At 37.2% G+C, this 19,132-nt stretch overlaps 1 protein-coding gene and 1 non-coding gene across 7 annotated transcripts in view; one reads left to right on the plus strand and one right to left on the minus strand.

The window, feature by feature from the left end:
• VRK1 (VRK serine/threonine kinase 1) overlaps positions 1-19,132 on the plus strand; it is an 80,167-nt gene that overhangs the window by 27,654 nt on the left and 33,381 nt on the right. For 5 of the 6 annotated variants that reach the window (XM_006213898.3, XM_031679384.2, XM_072963677.1 and 2 more), the window contains 2 exons: positions 7,707-7,871; positions 13,096-13,151. In XM_006213898.3, the coding sequence (XP_006213960.1) occupies positions 7,712-7,871; positions 13,096-13,151 (216 nt within the window). In that variant the 5' untranslated portion in view covers positions 7,707-7,711. Of the gene's footprint in view, positions 1-6,855; positions 6,994-7,706; positions 7,872-13,095; positions 13,152-19,132 lie in introns of those variants that run through there. The other variant, XM_072963679.1, reaches the window with a different exon arrangement.
• LOC116281128 (U6 spliceosomal RNA) lies at positions 8,651-8,754 on the minus strand. The gene has a single exon (XR_004190579.1). It is a non-coding gene; the product is annotated as a U6 spliceosomal RNA (small nuclear RNA).

Consider the following 19,132-nt stretch of genomic DNA (forward strand, 5'->3'; position numbering starts at 1 on the left):
TTGCCTCAACTCGAAGTACACCTTTCTTTGCTCTGTGATACTTGAGCTAGACCCTGTGATTTTCCTTTCCAGCACAACGTTAGATATTTATTGTCAATAGAGGAAGAGAGAGGGACACTGCCAGGCACACTAGGAAAGGGGCTTCTCTTGCTGTTGTAGTGTGCCTGCTGATTTTTTTTTTGTTCTGTTTTGTTTTTTTGGGTTTTTTTCACCCTCTCTTAAGGTGTGGCTGCCAGTGTGCTTACTCTCTGTGATTCTTTAGCACCCCGTAGGCAGTATCTTGATTCCACCAGTGCCCCGGTGGGCGGATTCCTGTGGACCAGCTCTAGCCCGCTGGCAGTCCCCCAGTGGCCTGGAGCCGCAGCCTGTCCAGTGCAGAGTTCCTCTCTGTGGGCTCTCCTGTAACCTGCAGACAGTAACTGCTCCCTGCGTTTGCTCTGTCTGTACTCCTTAGAGTTCTCTTTTACCCTTTTTAGTAGTCAACCACCTTTTACAAATAAATAAGTTTCATATGAAATTTTCTTGTTTAAGTTACTTGTGTATTTTTTATCTCCTGATTGGACCCTGACTCTCATCACACGGTTTGTGTAATTTACTATGTTAATTTTATGTAAATAAAAAAGTAGAATGAGATAAATCATAAGTGTACAACTTGATTAATTTTCATGAAGTGAACATACAGTTTAGATATCACTCAGATTGGGGTATGGAGCATGACCCGGTCCCCAGAAACCTTCCAACTCTTAGTCTTTTCCTCCCCAAAATGGTACCCGCAGTTTGACTTCTTTCGTCACAGATTAGTGAAATGGAATCATAGAGTGTGTCATCTGGGGTCTGGCTTCTTTTTTTCAACATAGTGTTTGGGAGGTTCATCTCTTTTACTGTATCCATTTTCCTGTGGATGGACATGTGGGTTTCCAGTGTATGGCTATTTTGAGTAAAGCTGCTGTTACCATTCTTTAACATGTCTTGTGGAGGACCTGTTTTCATTTCTCTTAGGTGTATACATAGGAGAGGAATTGTTGGGTTGATTAGCAGCCAATGCCAAACAGATTTTCAGAGTGGTTCAAACATTTACAGTGTATGAGGACTCCATTTGCTTCACATCCTTACCAGCACTTGGTACTGTCAGGCTTTCACAGTTGAGATCTTCAAAACCTTTAAGGAATAGATAGATGACTCAAAGGCTGTTTAAACTCTTTATATTGTGGTAAGAGAAGAAAAGCTTCTAAAGTCTTTTTATGAAATGAGCGTAGTATTGATATCAAAACATAACTGTGGTAGAAAAAAGAAAACTACAGACGAATCTTTCTTGTGAATATCAATTTATTCCTAAATAAAATGTTAGCAAATAGAATCAAGCGTCATGCTGAAAGAATCATAACCGTAATCAGGTGTTTTTTTTTTTAAACAAATGTTTGTCATGTGAAATTGCCCTGCACAAGTATGTGATATACTAGCTGCATTTGTTGAATTCTTTTTGATGTGAACTTTTTTTGTACTTAGTTTACTTGGGTTAGTTTGATAATGTTTAAGTTCCTCAAACACTGTGGATGTCCTATTATGCATGCATGACTAACTAAAAAATAAAAACTAGATAGCCAATTGGAAAAAGCTAGATTCCAACCTCATATCTTATACCAGTATAAGCGTAGACAGATAAAAAATTTACCAGGAAATTTTGTGATACCATAATATAACTAAAAACATGGGAGATAGAAAAAAACCTTTTTGACTGGGAGAGGTCTTTCTAAGGATGATATGAAATCCAAAAGCTAAAAATAACAGTATCAAAAGACAAATAAATTGAGAAGACTCTTTGCAAATATAAAAGCTAATTTTTTTAATACATATAAAATATGTAAGAAGTGCCTAAATAAAAAAGTGAAAGTCTACCAGAAGTTCACGGGAAATGATGTACATATTTTACTTAGAAGTCTCCTTCCTTCCTTCCTTCCTTCCTTCCTTCCTTCCTTCCTTCCTTCCTTCCTTCCCCCTTCCTTCCTTCCTTCCTTCTTTCTTTCTTTCTTTCTTTCTTTCTTTCTTTCTTTCTTTCTTTCTTTCTTTCTTTCTTTCTTTCTTTCTTTCTTTCTTTCTTTCTTTCTTTCTTTCTTTCTTCCCTCCCTCCCTTCCTTCCTTCCTTCCTTTCTCTCTTTCTCTCTTTCTCTCTTTCTCTCTTTCCTTTCTTTCTTTTGTATGTGTGATTGGACAAGCTCATGGAGTCTGAAAAGATATTCAGTTTTGGTCCCTTAGTGATTGTTAAATTATAGGAACAGGGATTTTTTTTTTAATGTTTAAAAATCATAAAATATTTCACAGTACAGAAAACCTTATTAAACAAATATATAGACTTAATGAATTATTAAATACTCTTATGACCACCACCTGTGTCTAGAAATACTACCCTACTCTCCATGTGTCCTAGTCACAACTTCCTTGTGCATCTCCAGAGTAACTTGTAGCTTCTATGGTAATTGTTTTCTTTTCTTTGTAGTTTCATCACTCTTACGTGCATCCCGGAACACTGGTTTAGATTTACCAGATACTTTTAGATATGTTGTTTCAAGTCTTTTTAAATCTAGTTTTCTTCTCTCCTCTCTCTTCTTTTTCGCCCTTTGTCTGTTGAAGAAATGGGATTATATGCATGGTAGGGTTTCCCACAGTTAAGATTCTGCTGATGGCATTCCTGTGTTGTAGTTTATCCTGTTCTGCTCCCTTCATATCCTGTGAACTGGTAGACTTGATGGGACTCAGGGTCTATTTATTTTTTCTTTCTTTCTTTTTTGGCAGGATTACTTCATGGGTAGTGGTGTATTCTTTTATCAGGAGGCATATGTCTGGGTGTCTCTCATATTTTGATATTAGCAGCTATCAGTGCTCAATGTCTAGATCCAGTAATTCATTAGGAGGGGGAAATGGTGTTAAGTTAAAACCATTCTTACTCATTTATTAGCTGAAATTTTTCTATAAGGAGAAGTTTCTCTTCATTTTCTATTTGGTTACCCAGTGGTATAATTCATATAAGAAAGAAAGGATAGATGCTTGATTTCTTCCCTTTATTCACCGGTTTTCAAAATTGAGTGGTTTCCTATTATCCTCTAGAGGTGACCACTTAGGTTTTCATAGTGTTATAAACTCTTGGATTTATCCACTTTGTGTGTTTTGATCCATTGTGGTTATTATCTGTATTGACTGAAATTGGCTCATCTTTGGTCAGTGGGAACATCTTCCAAGTTGGCTCCTTACACGTATTTGACATAACTCTAGCGGTTTTTGATAGCTTCCTTGACGTCTGGAAATGACGAGATGTTCCAAGTTTATCTTGTACATTTCCGGCTCCAGACCGGGAATCAGTCATTTCCTCTAGGAACCTGGTTCTGTTTAACAGGAAATGTATTTCAAGAATACATTTTCTATACTAGGGATGCTCATTACTACTGGGTTGTTTATTATTTCTATGCTTTTTGTGTGTGAAGGGCAAGGGGTGTGTGTGTGTGTGTATGTGCTTCTGTGAAAGATAAAATATCCTCTGAATTAAAAAAAATACTTGCAAGTACAATTCTGTCTCTCCTATCATCTGCATCCTTTTCCATATTTGAATCCTGATTTTTAAGGCTAGAAGGGATGACAGTTAAAATATTATATAATTATTCACTTGCATTTTCCACATCTCTGCCTACAATAGCCTCAGTTAACAAAACCAACTATCACCACAGTATGATTACTGAAAAGTTGCTTTTTTTTGCATGCTTTCCCATTTTTTACTATGTTGTACTGTGTCTGTATTGTCAGAACATATACCCATCACATATTCTATCCTCTCCTTTGTAACCCTCGTTGAGACTCAGTTCTACAAATAAATATTACTTACTGCTCACTGTCAGTTCTTATAGTGACATTTCTCTAGTGATTCTGGGTATCTGAAATGTGTTCTCTAGTAGATTCTTATCCGTTTTTCCACTTCCATGTTGATAACACTTTGAAGTCTTTAGACTTGAAGTTTAACTGAGCATAGAACCTTTGGTTCATGTTTTCTTTCCTTGGGTCTTAAATATGTTACCTTTTTTTTTCTGGCATAAAGTGGTGCTGTCAAAGTGATGACAATATGATTTTATATTCCTTACAAAATATCCTTTTTGTAGTGTGCATATACAAAGAATATTTTCTTTTACTATTAAGTTCAGTAATTTTACTAGACTAGGCTCTTTCTTAGTGTTGGTTGATTAGTGTGTGATGTGATCTTTCACTTTGTAGTTTCACGTTTTGTTTTTAAGTGCAGGGACGTCTTTTTGAATTAAAGCATTTTTAGTGTTCTGTTCCCATGCTTTGATTTCCTTTGTTATATGTTTACTGGTTTTTCTTTTCCCATGCTTTAAAGTTGTGATTTTTCTCTTGAAACTTTAAAAATCTTTTCCATGCTTTTCAATTTTTTAAAAAATTTACTGTTATTATTTAATTATTATTTTTGAATGGATGTAGTGGGGATTGAACTCAGGACACTGTATGCTGAGCATGCCCTCTGCCACTGAGCTATACCCACCTCCCTCACCCTTTTTAATTTTTAAAGTTTCTTCCTTTTCACTTTCTATTTCTCTTAAGTTATTATTTTTAAATTTCATTCAGTATGGTGATCCTTCTCGTTTAGTCTTCATTTCTGAAATTATTTTGACTTTTATTTTTAATTATTTTCTATCACTTGCTTTCTGAGTTTTTCTAATTCTCATGTATTTTAGTCTTTTTATATAAGATTTTGGGGGGCTTGATTTGAAATATTGGTTTATAGTTCTCAACTTTTTGAGAGTATGTTTTTCTTATGTGTTTTTCTGAAGGGGTGTTTTCTTTTTTCTCTTTTTTCAATATCAACTTGTGTAGGACTAGGTCCTGATTTTTTTCTGTTGCTGAGTTTTATGTGCAGTTAGTTTAGTTCAGTTTTGTTTTTTAATGTGCAGTTAGTTCTAAATGGTATGTCATTCTCTAGAGCCTCCTTTTCTTTTTTTTTTTTTCTTCTTTTTTTGGATGTGGTGTTCGAAAATATGGAGGCTAACTCCTAAATCCACTTTTATTTGAAGCTGCTCTTTCATTTCTACGTGTTATCCTTGTGATACTGAATTTGGATTTTGTTCCCAGCAGTTTCTCCTCACACAAGGCTTTGATCTAGAGGAGAACTTCTGCTGGTTAGTTTTGAGAATTGTGGAGTCCAGCCTGCGAGAGCCACTCCAGCCCTCACCACAGACCCGCACTCCCCCACGGTGGGAGTGTGCACAGCCCTTCCCAGTTTCAGCCACTGTTCTCACATTGTCTCTGTGTGTCTGAGAAGTACCTGTGGGTAACTTGGGGGTTCTCAGATTCATCAGAGGCGCCATACTCTCCTCTGCTTCTGTCTTTACAGCTGCTGGTACCACGTAGATCTTGGTGCTGTCTGTGGTGTCTTCACCCACTCGAATTTTGGACTTTGTGAAGATAGGGCCTGCTGTCACCTAGTTTTGTCATAGGTGTTGTCTGTGGACTTTGAGTTACACTCTTTAATGTCCTGTCTGGTTTTATGGGAAAACTTAGGGAGATTCAGCTGTGCTGCTGCCCCCGCCGTCTCAGTAGCAGAGAACCTTTGGAAGCAGTGGTCTGTACAGGTGTTGAGTAGCCTGACTGCGATGACAGCCATTCTGTGGGCTGTTGTTAGGAAAGAAATAAAGTCTTTTCAGTCTTTATTAATTATTACAGTTAGGCTGTAGGAATAAGACTAATAATAAGAGCTAACCACTTAATTTAGAGGGAAAACTTTTTATTGACCACAATTTATATTGAGTAGAAGCTGAGCCATAATACTTTGTTTAAAATATAATATTTTTGTCTCTTTTGGAAAGGAAGTCCAGAAAAACACAAAAGATAGTGTAGTTCCTATTTTGAGTTACAGAGAGATAAAACAGGTTTTTTTTTTAACTCATTTTAAACTGTCTTGACTACTATAAGGAAATCATCAAATGGGAGATTGCTCTGGTGACTTGATACAGTTGGATAAAATTTAGAAGGTATTCACTTTAGTATTTGGAAGTACTGTGTGTCTTATTTCACTCAATTTAGTACTGTAGCTGTAAAAGTCACCTTTTTTGGTGTTCTGAGTCTGGGCTGTCATTGTTTATACTGAACTTCCATTCAGGAAAATTCTACAATGATTACAAACACATTAAGGTTGAAGGATTTTGATGTGAAGAAGTAACAGGCACATTCATTTATTTTGAAGATTTTTTGTTAACTTAGAGAAGATTTAGACAATGAAGGTGTATCAGTATTCTGTAGAAAAAAGTTAAATAAAATATCCCCAATAAATTAATAAAGAGCATTTGCATAAATGGAGTTTGTGTATGTGGATTGGTAGTAGGTGGGTAGTTGCTAAAAAAAATTTCCAATCGAATGTAGCGTGTACGTATTTAGACTATCTAGGCTCAAAACCAAACTACTTACTTTGTACATTGTCAGGTATCTTTGATCTGAATAGCCATTTCAGGTGTTGCAGACCACCTGACGTCTCTTATCACTCTTTATTCTTTACTGTATCTCTAATACAGTTTTAGGGAACTACAGGATCCTAAAAACTATTTGTTTTAAATCTTTTTCAATTAATAGGTGTAGAACTGAGAGTTTGAAATCACATACCACACACAGACTTACCAAGTTCCTTCACTCAATGAAAGTTACATCTGAGGGCCCTTAAAGCCCAGAGAGAAGTGACTTGATCAGGTTCACCCAAAACTGGCATCATACCTAGACTGGAATCTAGATCTTTTCATTGTTGTCCAGTGTTCTTTTCACAGTAAAACACTACTTTCCCTGAATATTACACTAAACTTGTCTGTTAGTGATAAAAGTGAGTGGAGACTGACCTCCAGAAGGATAGTTGATGAGAAGCGTAGACATGCTGGAGGTCCCCAGCTTTGCCTTTTTGGTGAACCCAAATGACTAAACAGCCGCAGTTTCTCCTTGTCACTCTATTGAAAGGTCTGCTCCTTTGTTATGGTGACTTTCTTGGTTGTGGGGCATGTTGGGGAGGCTTTGGAGCCAGGGTGCAGAAATCTCAGTGCAGATTTCTGTTGATCTACCACTTATTAGGTATCTAACCTTGGACACTTTGTTTAACTTTGCTGAACCTTAATTTCCTTATATGTAGAATGGGGATGATAATGTGATTTTTCACAGCGTTGTGAGAGTGGATGGGGGCCCATGTGTGTCATCTGCTATCATGCCATAAATGCTTTCCCTTTCCCCTCATGTTAAGTGTCCTTTGTTTTCAGTTCCTATACTGTGTTCTTATCACCTCAGTATTAACCTTTATAAATTTCTCATTGTGTTACTATAAAGTATGCATTCTAAATGGATGCACTTTTCTCCCTCAACTTCATAGAGCAATTCTTTTTTTTGTTGTTGTTAAATAGCATTTTTAGTCATAGATTATATTATACCACTGGAACTTTAAATATTTTCTTCAGAGTAATTGCATAGATCATTTATGTATTGCTTCCTCTCCTAAGTTAAGAGATAATCAAGTAAGATTGAGCACTTATAAATCAGAATAAACAGATGTCCTTTGCTTAAGTTTTGGGAGTAAGAGAAATTTGAACAGCATCTTTGTTGCACAGGAGCTTTCCTTAGTGAAAATGTTTTCAACACTTCTAGGATTATGATTTTGAATGTTGCTTTATTTTATGTTATAGTGAAAATGCCTCGTGTAAAAGCAGCTCAAGCTGGAAGACAGGGCCCTGCAAAGAGACATCTTGCAGAACATTTTGCAGCTGGGGAGATAATCACTGACATGGCAAAAAAGGAATGGAAACTGGGATCACCCATTGGCCAAGGTGGTTTTGGCTGTATATATCTTGGTAAGTGTACGACCACTTCCAGTTGTCAATCCAAAGATTTATATGCTTTGTTATCACAATAGTTTCTTAATTGTGAACTTTTATAGGATCAGTTCCTAATAGTCTACAGTCAACATAATATTGTATGGTTAGGCAAAAAGGCATAGAATGGAGAGGATGGCTATTTTTTAATTTTTTTAATCATGTTAGAAACAGAGGATAAAATATCTGTAATATTGTCATTAGTGAGCATATGACTAGATCTTTTCAGATTATATAATCTTCTTTGAGACCCAAAGAAGCCATACCTTTCTTTCCCCACCTCCACCCAATTAGGATGTATTCCCTTTATTTCGGTTTAATTTGGAGATTTTCAGATCTTTAATAAGTATGGATTTTTTTTTCTCTCTGTACAACCCTAATAGTCATTATAGCGGAATTTAGGATAATGACCTAGAAATGGCATGTTAGGCCTGAAATGTGCTATTTAATTAGCATATTTACTCTGAAATTTTGGGGGACCCATTGTAGAACCCTGAGCTTCTGTAGGCTAACTAATTTGTTTTTTGTTTTTGTTTTTATTTTTTTAACTGAAGTGCAGTCAGTTATAACGCATCAGTTTTTGGTGTACAGCCTAATGTTTCAGTCACACATATACACGTATATATTCGTTTTCATGTTCTTTTTCATTATAGGTTACTACAAGGTATTGAATATAGTTTCCTATGCTATACAGAGGAAATGTTTTTAATCTATTTTATATATAGTAGTTAATATTTGCAAATCCCGAACTCCCAGTTTAAAATATGGAACGCTTCACGAATTTGCTTGTCATCCTTGCGCAAGGGCCATGTTAATCTCTGTATTGTTCCAGTTTTAGTATATGTGCTGCCAAAGCGAGCACTAATTTGTTGATTTAAAAAATATTTTCCCTGATTGCTTCTAAAGGTGTCTGCTTCACTAAGAATATTAGTAGTGATGCAATGCATTTCATGGTTGCTTTTGATATTACTCTCAGCTATTCCACGGTATATTCTTACTCCACTTCGGATTTTGATTTAATTATTTAATTTCTGCCATGAGGCTTATAAAATCATTTTTAGCAGTGAACCCTTTTTTTCTTTCAAGCAATGTCTTACTCAGAATACTAATATTAATGCTAGTTGAGCGTCGCTGTTAGAACTGTGCGTCCTCAGGTCCCACCCCAGACCTGCGAATCAGCAGCTGTAGGGAGAGGGCCCAGCAGTGTGACTGGACAAGCCCTCCGGGGGCGTCAGGTGCATGTGAGAGTCTGAGAGCCACTGACACAGATACAAGCGGGTGCACCTACTCAGGAGGGGTCCGACTCAGCTTCCAGGACCAGTAGTTGGTTAGCCAGTCTCTGGAGGTGTGTTCAAGAAACAGTTTAAAGACCAGCACTTCACGATATTTTATAAATGTAATCTCTAGTTCAGTGGCACCTGTCTTTGGGGAAATAGGTATTAATTCTTTAGTTTTGTTCAGAACCATACCCATTCCAGTGAACTAGGCTGAGTTAAGCTGAAAATCCTCATAGGTCATGAATGATTAGTTAGTAGCCGTATCAGCCAGGTATGTGTTTTTGACCTTATGATTTAGAGATGGCAGATTATATAAGCTGTCTCTCCTGCAGAACGTGTGGGCCTAAGACATCCCATGTTAGGAATGGGAACTTGTCTTAAAACAAGTAAATTCTTCATTTTATACTAGTTAGTTTGCTTTTGTAACCTTTGGCAAATCTGCAACTTGCTTAGCCTGTGTGCTAGCTGTTTTATCTGTATTTGTATTTATCATCAGAAAGTTTCATCTAATAGTAAGTATTTTTAAAATCCAATGGTTTGACAGATTTCTGTAATAAAACTTTGCTTTTTTAAAACTGGATTTATCAGTCTGGGAAGGGGTTTGCTTTAACATTGCCGCCTCCTCTTTATCTCTCTGTGCCCATTGATACTGAAACAGCTGTATTCATGATCATCAGCAGTTTCTGCTAATGATAATTTTCTGCTAAAAAGGTTGCTTTTGAATTTTGTTTAAATATTTTCTGCAGCATTTGATACTGTTTATCTTTCCTTCCTGTAAAAATTGCTTCCGTTGTCCTCCATGATAGCACGCCTTCACCTCCCGTTTTCCTCCCCTCTCCGGATGTGCTAATTCCTCTTCTAGGTACTTCTGTGCTGTCCAGCTTTCCTTCCTCGGCTCCCCTTTCCTTCTGTGGCCTCTGTGTGCTCTCGTCGTCTCTCAGCTCCTGTTATTACCCCTGGGCTGTTGATCTCCGTATCTTCTATCTGCAGCCTAGTGATCCCTGAGCCCAAGCCTATAGCCAGTGGCCTTCAAGGGATCCCTGGATGACCCACAGGCGTGTCTGAAATTTATGTCACCATCTTTCATCTCCTGACTCTGTCATGATCAGGAGAGGATTGTCTGAATGAATGACACCCCTCAAGCCAGACTCTGGGAAGGCATTCTCAAGTGGTGCTTCCCTGATATTCCCAGTTCTTCATCTGGTCTTCATTGCTTTAACTGTGTGACTTCTCAGATCCATTCGTTTCTCTCTGTCTCTGCTGATACTCCCTTAGTGCAGGGGGTTTTCCGTCTTGTCTGGATCCTCACTATAGCAGTGAATTTTCTCTGCTCAGTCTTGCCCCCTGCATCCTGTTACTCCCATTGTGGCTTGAGTGATCTAGTCTATTTAAACTTCTTTAAGGCTCCCCAGTGCCCTGAGGATAAAGTGCCAAATTTTTGACATTAGCATACAGAGACCCTTCATGTCGACTGGTCCCTGTGTAACTTTTATCTTCATCCCTTTTATTTTCTCAAAATCTGTTCTTTGACTATCATACTGCCCTTTGCCTCTCGATCTTTGTATGTGGTGCTTCTTTTGCTTCATTTTTACAAAGCTGAGCTTAGGGCAGGTACTCTCTGTTTATAACACCCCTGTGTTAACCCTTTCGTAGTGCTTTCTTGCCGCTTTGAAGCTACTTTTCTTTCTTCCAGAATAAACGTGTGCTTCTTGGCAATGAGACAATGGTTCCTTATTGTTTTCCTGGTACCTGGCCTATTTTACAGTATACGTTGTTTGAATGAATTATTGAACTTCCCTTTTCCCCCTTTCCTCATTTGAATCATGCAGTATTATTGGGATGCTATCTTCACTTTAATATTTTGTACAGTAAATACTTACTTAAAAATAACTTAACCTTGCTTTATTATTAATTCAGTATCTAAGTGGTGTGCTCCTTAAGGAGCTCAGACTTACTCATTTGCGCACTTATCCTTTTTTATGACGTGGTGTTCCTTCTATAGTCTGAAGTTGCAGCCGGTTCAAAATACTGCTGCTTCCCAGCTGATTGGTGGTTCCTTGGTTTCCTTTGCCTGCCCCTCTTCGTCTCTTCAGCGTCTAATGCGAGAATGCCTTCGGGCTCAGTCCTAGGGTTTCTTCTTTTCTCCGTCTGCACTCTCTCCCTGGGGCACTTCAGTTTCATGGCTTTAAGTGAATAGTGTTTCTCTGTTGATGACTCAGATTTATTTCTCTACCTTGGACCACTCTTCTGAATTCAAGACTTGTATATTAGCTGCCTGAGATGTTTAGTAAGCATCTCAAACTTAAGGCCCCCAGCACACCAGCTCCTCCTGCGGTTTTCTCCATCTTAGTAACTAGCAACTTTCTCTTTCCTGTTGCTCAGACCCAAAGCTTGGAGTTATCCTTATCTCTTCCCCCCCGTTTCTCCTCTGTGTCTAATTCATCAATAAATCTTGTTAGCTCTTTGAAGATTCATTCAGCAGGGTTAGCTCAGTGGTAGGGTGCATGCTTACCATGAACTAGGTCCTGGGTTCAGTCCCTGGTATCACCACTTTAAATAAATAAATGAGTAAATAAATGAGTAAATAAATAAATCTAACTACCTTCCCCCTCAGAACACACACACACACACACACCCACACACCCACACACACACACACACAAAATACATTCATCGGCTGACCACTTACCACGACCTTGTCTGCTACGACTCTGGTTCCAGCCACCGCCGTTTCTCACCCGGAGCGTTGTGACAGCCTGCCTGCCCTCCCTGCCTCTGCCCTTGCCCTCCGCACCCCGTCCTCCATGAAGCAGCTGGAGAGCTCTTCAGAAAATCGGAGTCTGAGCAGACAGTTCCTCTTCTCGAAAGCTTCTAGTGGCTCGCCACCTCACTCACAGCGATAGCTCTGTGTTACCTGTCAAGCTTATTGCACGTGTTCCATCTGCCCCCCGTTACCTGCCACCTCACGTCTTCCTCTCCAGCTACATCAGGGCCTTTGCCTGGAATGTTCTTCCCCCAGATGTTCACATGGCTTCCTCCCTCGCCGTCTGCAGACCGCTGCTCCGACGACACACTGTCAGCAAGGTTTCTCTTTTGTACTGACTTGCAATACTCTCTGCCTTCCTTTCCTGCTGAATTGTTCCTCGGTAGCACTTCCCACCACCAAACATACTTTCTGTTTTAGTTGTTGTCTCTCCTACCACTGAAATGTTGGTTTCATAAGGGTAGAGATTGGTTTTTCCTGTTCACTGCTAAATTGGCTTCCTAGAAACTGGCATATAGTAGGTACATGGTAAAAATATTTGTTTACTGAATCTGAACACCCTTATAGTCCTCACTCAGCATTTCAAGGCAGCTGTGCTTATTTTTATGAAACAAAATGACAGCCACATTAAAATTACTCTGGGTGGTGGTTTAAAGTTCTAATGTCAGTATCTGAACTGTTGAGCTAGATGAATTTTTCCCCCAAACGAGTGCTTTTTAGAGCTTTTGCTCCCTCTTTTCTTACCTTCCTGATGCTCCTTCTTAAAAGGATTCCCTAGTTTGTTAAATTTAAGAAATTACATCAGTTATGATCCTCTTGGGAATTCACAACATACATTAGCATATCAAAGGCCATGAGTACTTTTGAATTAAAGAAATCTTTAACTCAGTTTTCCATACTTAATTGATGATCATATTGAAGATAGCAGCAATTGTAAGATGCATTTCAATTTCAGACGTGTTAAATTGTGGGGGGAAAAAGTTCTTAAAATTGATGAAATGTACAGTAATGATATCCTGAAACACATATTTGGGAACTGAAATTAATTCTATCAAGAGGTTATAGATATACAGACCTAAATGTTAATAAAGGGTTAGTAACACACTATTTATAATAATGCTACTTCTTGTTCTGATATTACATATGTCACTTTTTCTAACAGCTGATATGAATTCTTCAAAATCGGTGGGCAGCGATGCACCCTGTGTTGTAAAAGTGGTAAGAAAATGTTTCAAATGATTTTTTCTGTTTAGTGTAGTATTTATTTTATAAAACATTCTTTTTGATAACTAGAATTAATTAAACCATTAAGTACTATATTTTAAGTAATGCTTCATAAATATTAAATGAGACACAAAAGTAGCTTTTATAGTTTTAAATAATTGGGTTCAAAAGTTCTCCCCTCTTTTGAGTTAGAGGGGCACTGGTATTTGTGGAAAATGAATGAAAGCCTGGAGATTTGCAGATGTGGAGTAAAAATACTCAGCTCCTTTTAAAAATTTCAGCTATATTTGCAATAGATGAGAGGCTTTTTATATTTGTATCCTACAAAGCTATACTGCTTCAATGAAATTTTATTGTATTTTATCTTGCATTTGCTTCTGAATTTGCACTTGGTCAGTTTTTTCTTTTTATTTCCAATTGTCTTTCCTTCCCCTCTCATTTTAGTAAATGAAATTATTTGTCATCACTTGGAAACTTCTTTTTGGTATTCTGACATTGAAATTAGTTTGTAATGAGTGAAGGTGGACAACAGCTTGTCTGACATAGACATTCTTTGAATAGCCAGGTCAGTTTAGATATTGGTGCACTAAAAGGTATTTTAACTACTATTTTTTGTTATCAAGATAGTATGCATCTTTTTTGCTTACGCATGTTTGTAACTCTGCTCTCTCAGTTCTTTGGCACCTGTGAAGAGCACGTTTTTGTTAAATAGAAGAGTAACGGGGTCTGTTATTTGGGCAAGTTACCACGTGAGTCCCACACCCTGCCTTTTTTCCCTAAAGGCTACAGAATTCTAGAATTAGAATTACCCCAAGGTTTTTTGTTTTGTTTTGTTTTATTTTACTCTCTTTTCAAAAAGGAATATATTTGATCCCTTATGAGTTAATGGCTCTTTTGGACCTGAATTATTTTAGTGATTGTTTTCATCATGTTTTTATTCAGGTCATAGTTTTCACAAGAAAATATACAGATATTAAATAAACAATTGAACACTTTTGACAAGTGCACATATGTGTGTAAGCCTAACCCTATTAAATTATAGAGCATTTCCATCACCCCGAAAATATTCCTTATGTCCTTTTCTGGTCAAACCCCTATTTCTTACACCCTTGGAGGAAACCACTTGTCTGATTGTTTTTTTTTTTTCACTGTAGGTTAGTTACTCCTGTTCCAGAATGTCCTGTAAATGGTATTTATACAGTATGTGCTGTTTTGTCTCTGACTTCGTATGCTCAGCATAGCGTTTAAAGGCTCATCCGTACTGTTGGCGTCTCAGTTGCTTGATCAGACTCACTGCTTAGCAGCACTACATCGTGCAGCCACATTAGAGTTCGTTTTCCATTTCCTGTTGATGGACATTTGGATTGTTTCCAGTTTTTGGCTATTATGAATAAAGCGTCTATAAACGCTCTTATACATGTATTTTTGTTTTTCCTGGATCAATACCTAGAAGTGCAATTGCTGTTTTATAGGGAAGATGTATATATAAATTTATAAAAAAGTACCACACAGATTTCCAAAGTGGTTTCACCATCTTATGCGCTCGCTAGTGTGTATGAGAGTTCTGGTTGCTCCACGTCCTCTTCAACACCTGGAGTTGTCGCGTGTATGTGTTTTCTTGGCTGTGATAGCAGAAATATAGCCGTGTCTCATAGTTTTAGTTTATATTTACTTGATGACAATTTTGAGCACTTTTTCATTGTGCTTATAGGCCATTCATAAGTTTTCCTGTGTGGAGTGCCGCCTCAGTCTTTTGTGGTCCTCCCCCTCCCACTTTTTAAAATAGCTAGGTTGTTTCGCTTTTTATAATTGGTAGTAAGAGAGTTGTTCTGGAGACAAGTCCTTAGATATATGTGTTGTAAATATTTTCTCCCAGTTTATAGTTTGCCTGTTTATTTTCTGAATACCTTTCCTGCATCTGTTGAGATAGATCATAGGATTTTCCTCCTTTATTCTGTTAATGTGGCAGTTATATTGATCGGTATTTGAGCATTGAACTAACGTATTTTTAACATACACTCCAGTTATGGTGCATTATGCTTTTTACGTAATGCTGGAATTGATTTGCTAATATTTTGTTAAGAATTTTTACATCTTCGTTCATGAGGCATATTGATCTTTGTTTTTTCCCTAATATTTCTAAAATTAAAACGTTTCTCATCTTGTTTCATTTTGGTGTCAGGTCTCCCCTTCTGGCCCCACAGTATCCTAACTAAATGTCTTTTTCCTCCTGATGCCTCTGTGAAGAAAGCTGGGGCTGTCATGGGTCAGGTCACTTGTTTGCTTTCTGTCTTTTAGAAGTCACAGTCCTATACTGTCTATTTTGTCTGATGTCTGAGAACAGTAATTTCCCGTGTTTTGTCCAATTTTTGTATGTGTTTGCTGTGGGGGCGCTAATTGGGTAGAAGTAGAAGTGACGTTGATGACTTTACGGTGTGTGTCATTGGTTTGTTTCCCCTACCATTTCACTTTTCTTCATGCCTTTTCATGTTGGATTTTTCTTCTTTCTCATTTGTGGGATAACATTCCTTTTGAAATATTTAGTTTGCTGCTATATCAGAGAAACAAAAGTTTTTATTATTAAACTGGGTCATTTACATGGAATTTGCATGGAATATTATCTGCATTTGTCTTTGATATGACAAATTAGAATATTAAAATCTATGGATAAGATTAGTTTCTTCTTAGGATCTTTAAATAGTTTCTATTGTGAAAAGAAAGCAAGTCCCCTAATGACTTCTCATAATCTTGAGGTTCAGAAAATAACTGTTACCTCTGAGCACTTTGCAGCTAGCTGCCCTGTACAATTGGTTCCATGTCTTGGAAGGAAAGTGAGGCAATGCTGATATCATAGGTGGGGCTGGTGTGTAACTGTGTCTTTTTTCTTCTATATAACCTGAGCTTTTAAAAATTGTGTTTTATTTTAAAATTATGATATTCTTCTTCTCTATGGGTTAATTCTAAGTATGTTAGTTGTCATTCAGTGTGAGTTTACTTTTACTACCTTTTTTACTTAACAGAAAGAAAATGGGTGGAAACAAATATTTCCTAACTGCTTAAGGTAGCAAATTACATTACTAAATTTAAAGCCATTTGTTTACAGCCCTAGTTCAGTGCTCTGTGTCTCCTGTCTCCTAATTTAGTTCTGTTTCCATTAGCCTATGTTACTCCTTCCCTTTGTAATTAGGACAGTGATAGATATTCAGTTGATGTCCCTTTTGCATTTAATATTTCAGTAACATTTTCAAAGTCGTAATTTGTCTGTGATCCTGGAAAAGTGCCATAAACAAAACAATATTGACTTTTTCTTTCCTTTCTAAGGGACAGTTTAATAACTGCTGTTTGCTTGTTTTTTTCCTAATACCTGTCTTTTCTCAGCTCCTTTAAGCCTCTGTAACACTCACTCTATTTCTATTTATTTTATAATTTATTTTCTAATGTCCTTCTCATGCCACTGGCTGTTTTAGTTTTTTATGTGTTTATTAAATCTCCCTAACTGAATTTTAAGTTTTTGATGATAAGGACCTGTTTTAAATTTTGTTTTCTTTATGCCACCCTTAAATGCCTCTTTTATTCCTTTGAAGACTTTTTAGCCATAATTTCTTACCACCTTGTAACTTCCTGATGCCATCTTCCCCATCTCTTGTCTCTGAGGCCTTTTAGGGCAGCCTCTTCATGATTCACATTCACTTGTGAGATGCTGGCCTTAACTCTGTCCCTTACTCTCTGCATTTCTTACTCTCAGAGCTTTGTAGTGTTAAAAGTGAAATGGTTCATCAAACATAATGTATAAAATGATTATCACATCTTTCCAGTATTAAAACCAGAACTATTGATGAACATTTGCCATTTACACACCAGGGGCTATGAAATATCATATTTTCAAACAAGTATTATTCTTTGGGGAAATTTCATAATTAATTACCAAAAAAAGCAATATGCAAAACTATATGGTATAGAGGTAATTTTATAAAATAGCTATATATATGAAGAAAATATATCAAAATATTTCCAGATTTCCTAAAATGAGCACATATTTTATCTTTAGAGAAAGAAAAAAAAAACCTCAGCAGAAGTTATTTAAGAAATAATCAAGGGCAAATTGATTTTTAATGTGAAATTAGACTTAATAATGTGACACTATATCAGGTTGAACAGTGGTTCTCAGCTCCGGTTGTGCAGGACAGTTAGAATCTCTGGGTGCAGGGCCTGCTTATTGGTATTTTTAGTAAGTCTCTCAGGAGATTCTTTTGTGCATCTAAGTTGAGAACCACTGGTGCAGTCTGGAGTCCAGAGCATCTTAATTATTTTCAGTGGAGTCCTATGTGCATGCTTATGTTTACCTTTGCTTGGGGATCCTTTTATTCAGTAGGGCACGCAGGGACCCTGTGCTTCTGGTAGGGCTTCCCCTTGATGTGGAAGACTTGTTAAAAATTTGGTTGCTGCTGATACGGGTATCTGCTCTAGGAAAGAGCTCCAGTTAGTTAGCTCCCAAATTTCTTACATTTGGTCTTGAAATGAAGGTAAGACTAACATTTAAGATAGATGTTTAGGTAAGATAGATACTAAAGATATTCTCTCTCCTACCGATGGCTATGTCTGGTTTTGTTTAGGGCCTTAGTCCTTACTGACGTAGCGAAGCAGCCTTGGAGTCGTGGTGGGGGTCCCCAGAGGTGGGGAACTTGTGATCTCTGCCTCTAAATAACTGAGAGACACTCTCTGTATTTCATTTCAAGAAAGTAAATGTGCAGAGAGAACTGGTATATTGATAATTAAAAAGTTAGGTAATACCAGGAGAAAAATATCCCTTTGTGTTTTCTTACTACCAGACTTTATAATGAATTAGTTCTTCAGTTACCCTTTGCCGTCATGTCAGTGAGCTCACAGCAGAGCTAGGGGTGGCGGTCAGGCTCTGGGGTCTTGTTTCCCAGCAGCTGTTTATTTCATAGCCATTTCCCAGTATGTACTAATAAAAATCTGGACTCTGAAGTTTTATGGAAAGAAGTTTGCAGACTGATGTTTAATTTCCCTCACTGATGTTATGAGAAGTGACCTGAATTTTCAATTCACATGTAATTTTTTGGTAGGAAGGAGAAACTTTATACAGATTCATTTTTAAATGGCAGCCAGTTGCTTTTAGATGGTGCCATTGAAATATATCACATTTTAATTTTTTTTCTGTTGTCATCTTCATTTTGACACTTAGAAGTCTTAAAGAAACGTTTAGTGATATTCTAGTTAAAATGTCAGTCCCAATTTCTTTTCTAAATCTTGGCTATTATAGAGTTGGCAAAGTAGTTTAGATTTGAAATATGTTAATAAAATTTTAGTTATGAGTTAAGGTATTTTCTTCAACAGAAGTAGCTAGCTTTGGCTAGAGTGCAATGCCAAGGAAGTAGTTCCTTTATTTTGTTATAATGGAATCTTACTGGATTAGAAAAAGTGAAATGAGCTCAAAGAGCCTTCATTGTAATTGGGCTTTCATTATAATAGCCTGATTTATATAGGTTGATTTTCATTATAAGTTTAATAAATTATTGCCTGAAGGAAAGCTTGAAAATTAAAGTTGATGTGACATAGGTTGAAAGTGAATAAATCAGAATTTTATACTGATGGTAGTAATAGGCCAGGGTTTGTCTTAGGAAAATCCCTTTCAAACCTGAGTTATATTAATGAGCTGTTGTAAAAGTTAGCCTTCGGAGAGTAACTTTGCCAAAATTCCTCTCTTGAATTTCTGTTTCTTTCTTCATTTCTTACACTGAATCTCTTACTCCTATAGAAGGCCTGTTATCAGCCACGTGCTCTAAACCTTCACAAATGTCTGTCTAGCTACCATTGCTGAGAGGAAAGGAACCACAGGCTATGGTGACACTTGAGGTGATGAGTCCACAAGTTGGGGATTTGGCACACCTTGGTGCATTGGTTAGTTTCTTCTTCTTAAGAGGTGATGACGTGCCCAGCCCTCGAATACCATT

Source organism: Vicugna pacos, chromosome 6 (genome assembly GCF_048564905.1).
Source record: "Vicugna pacos chromosome 6, VicPac4, whole genome shotgun sequence".
NCBI lineage: Eukaryota > Metazoa > Chordata > Mammalia > Artiodactyla > Camelidae > Vicugna > Vicugna pacos.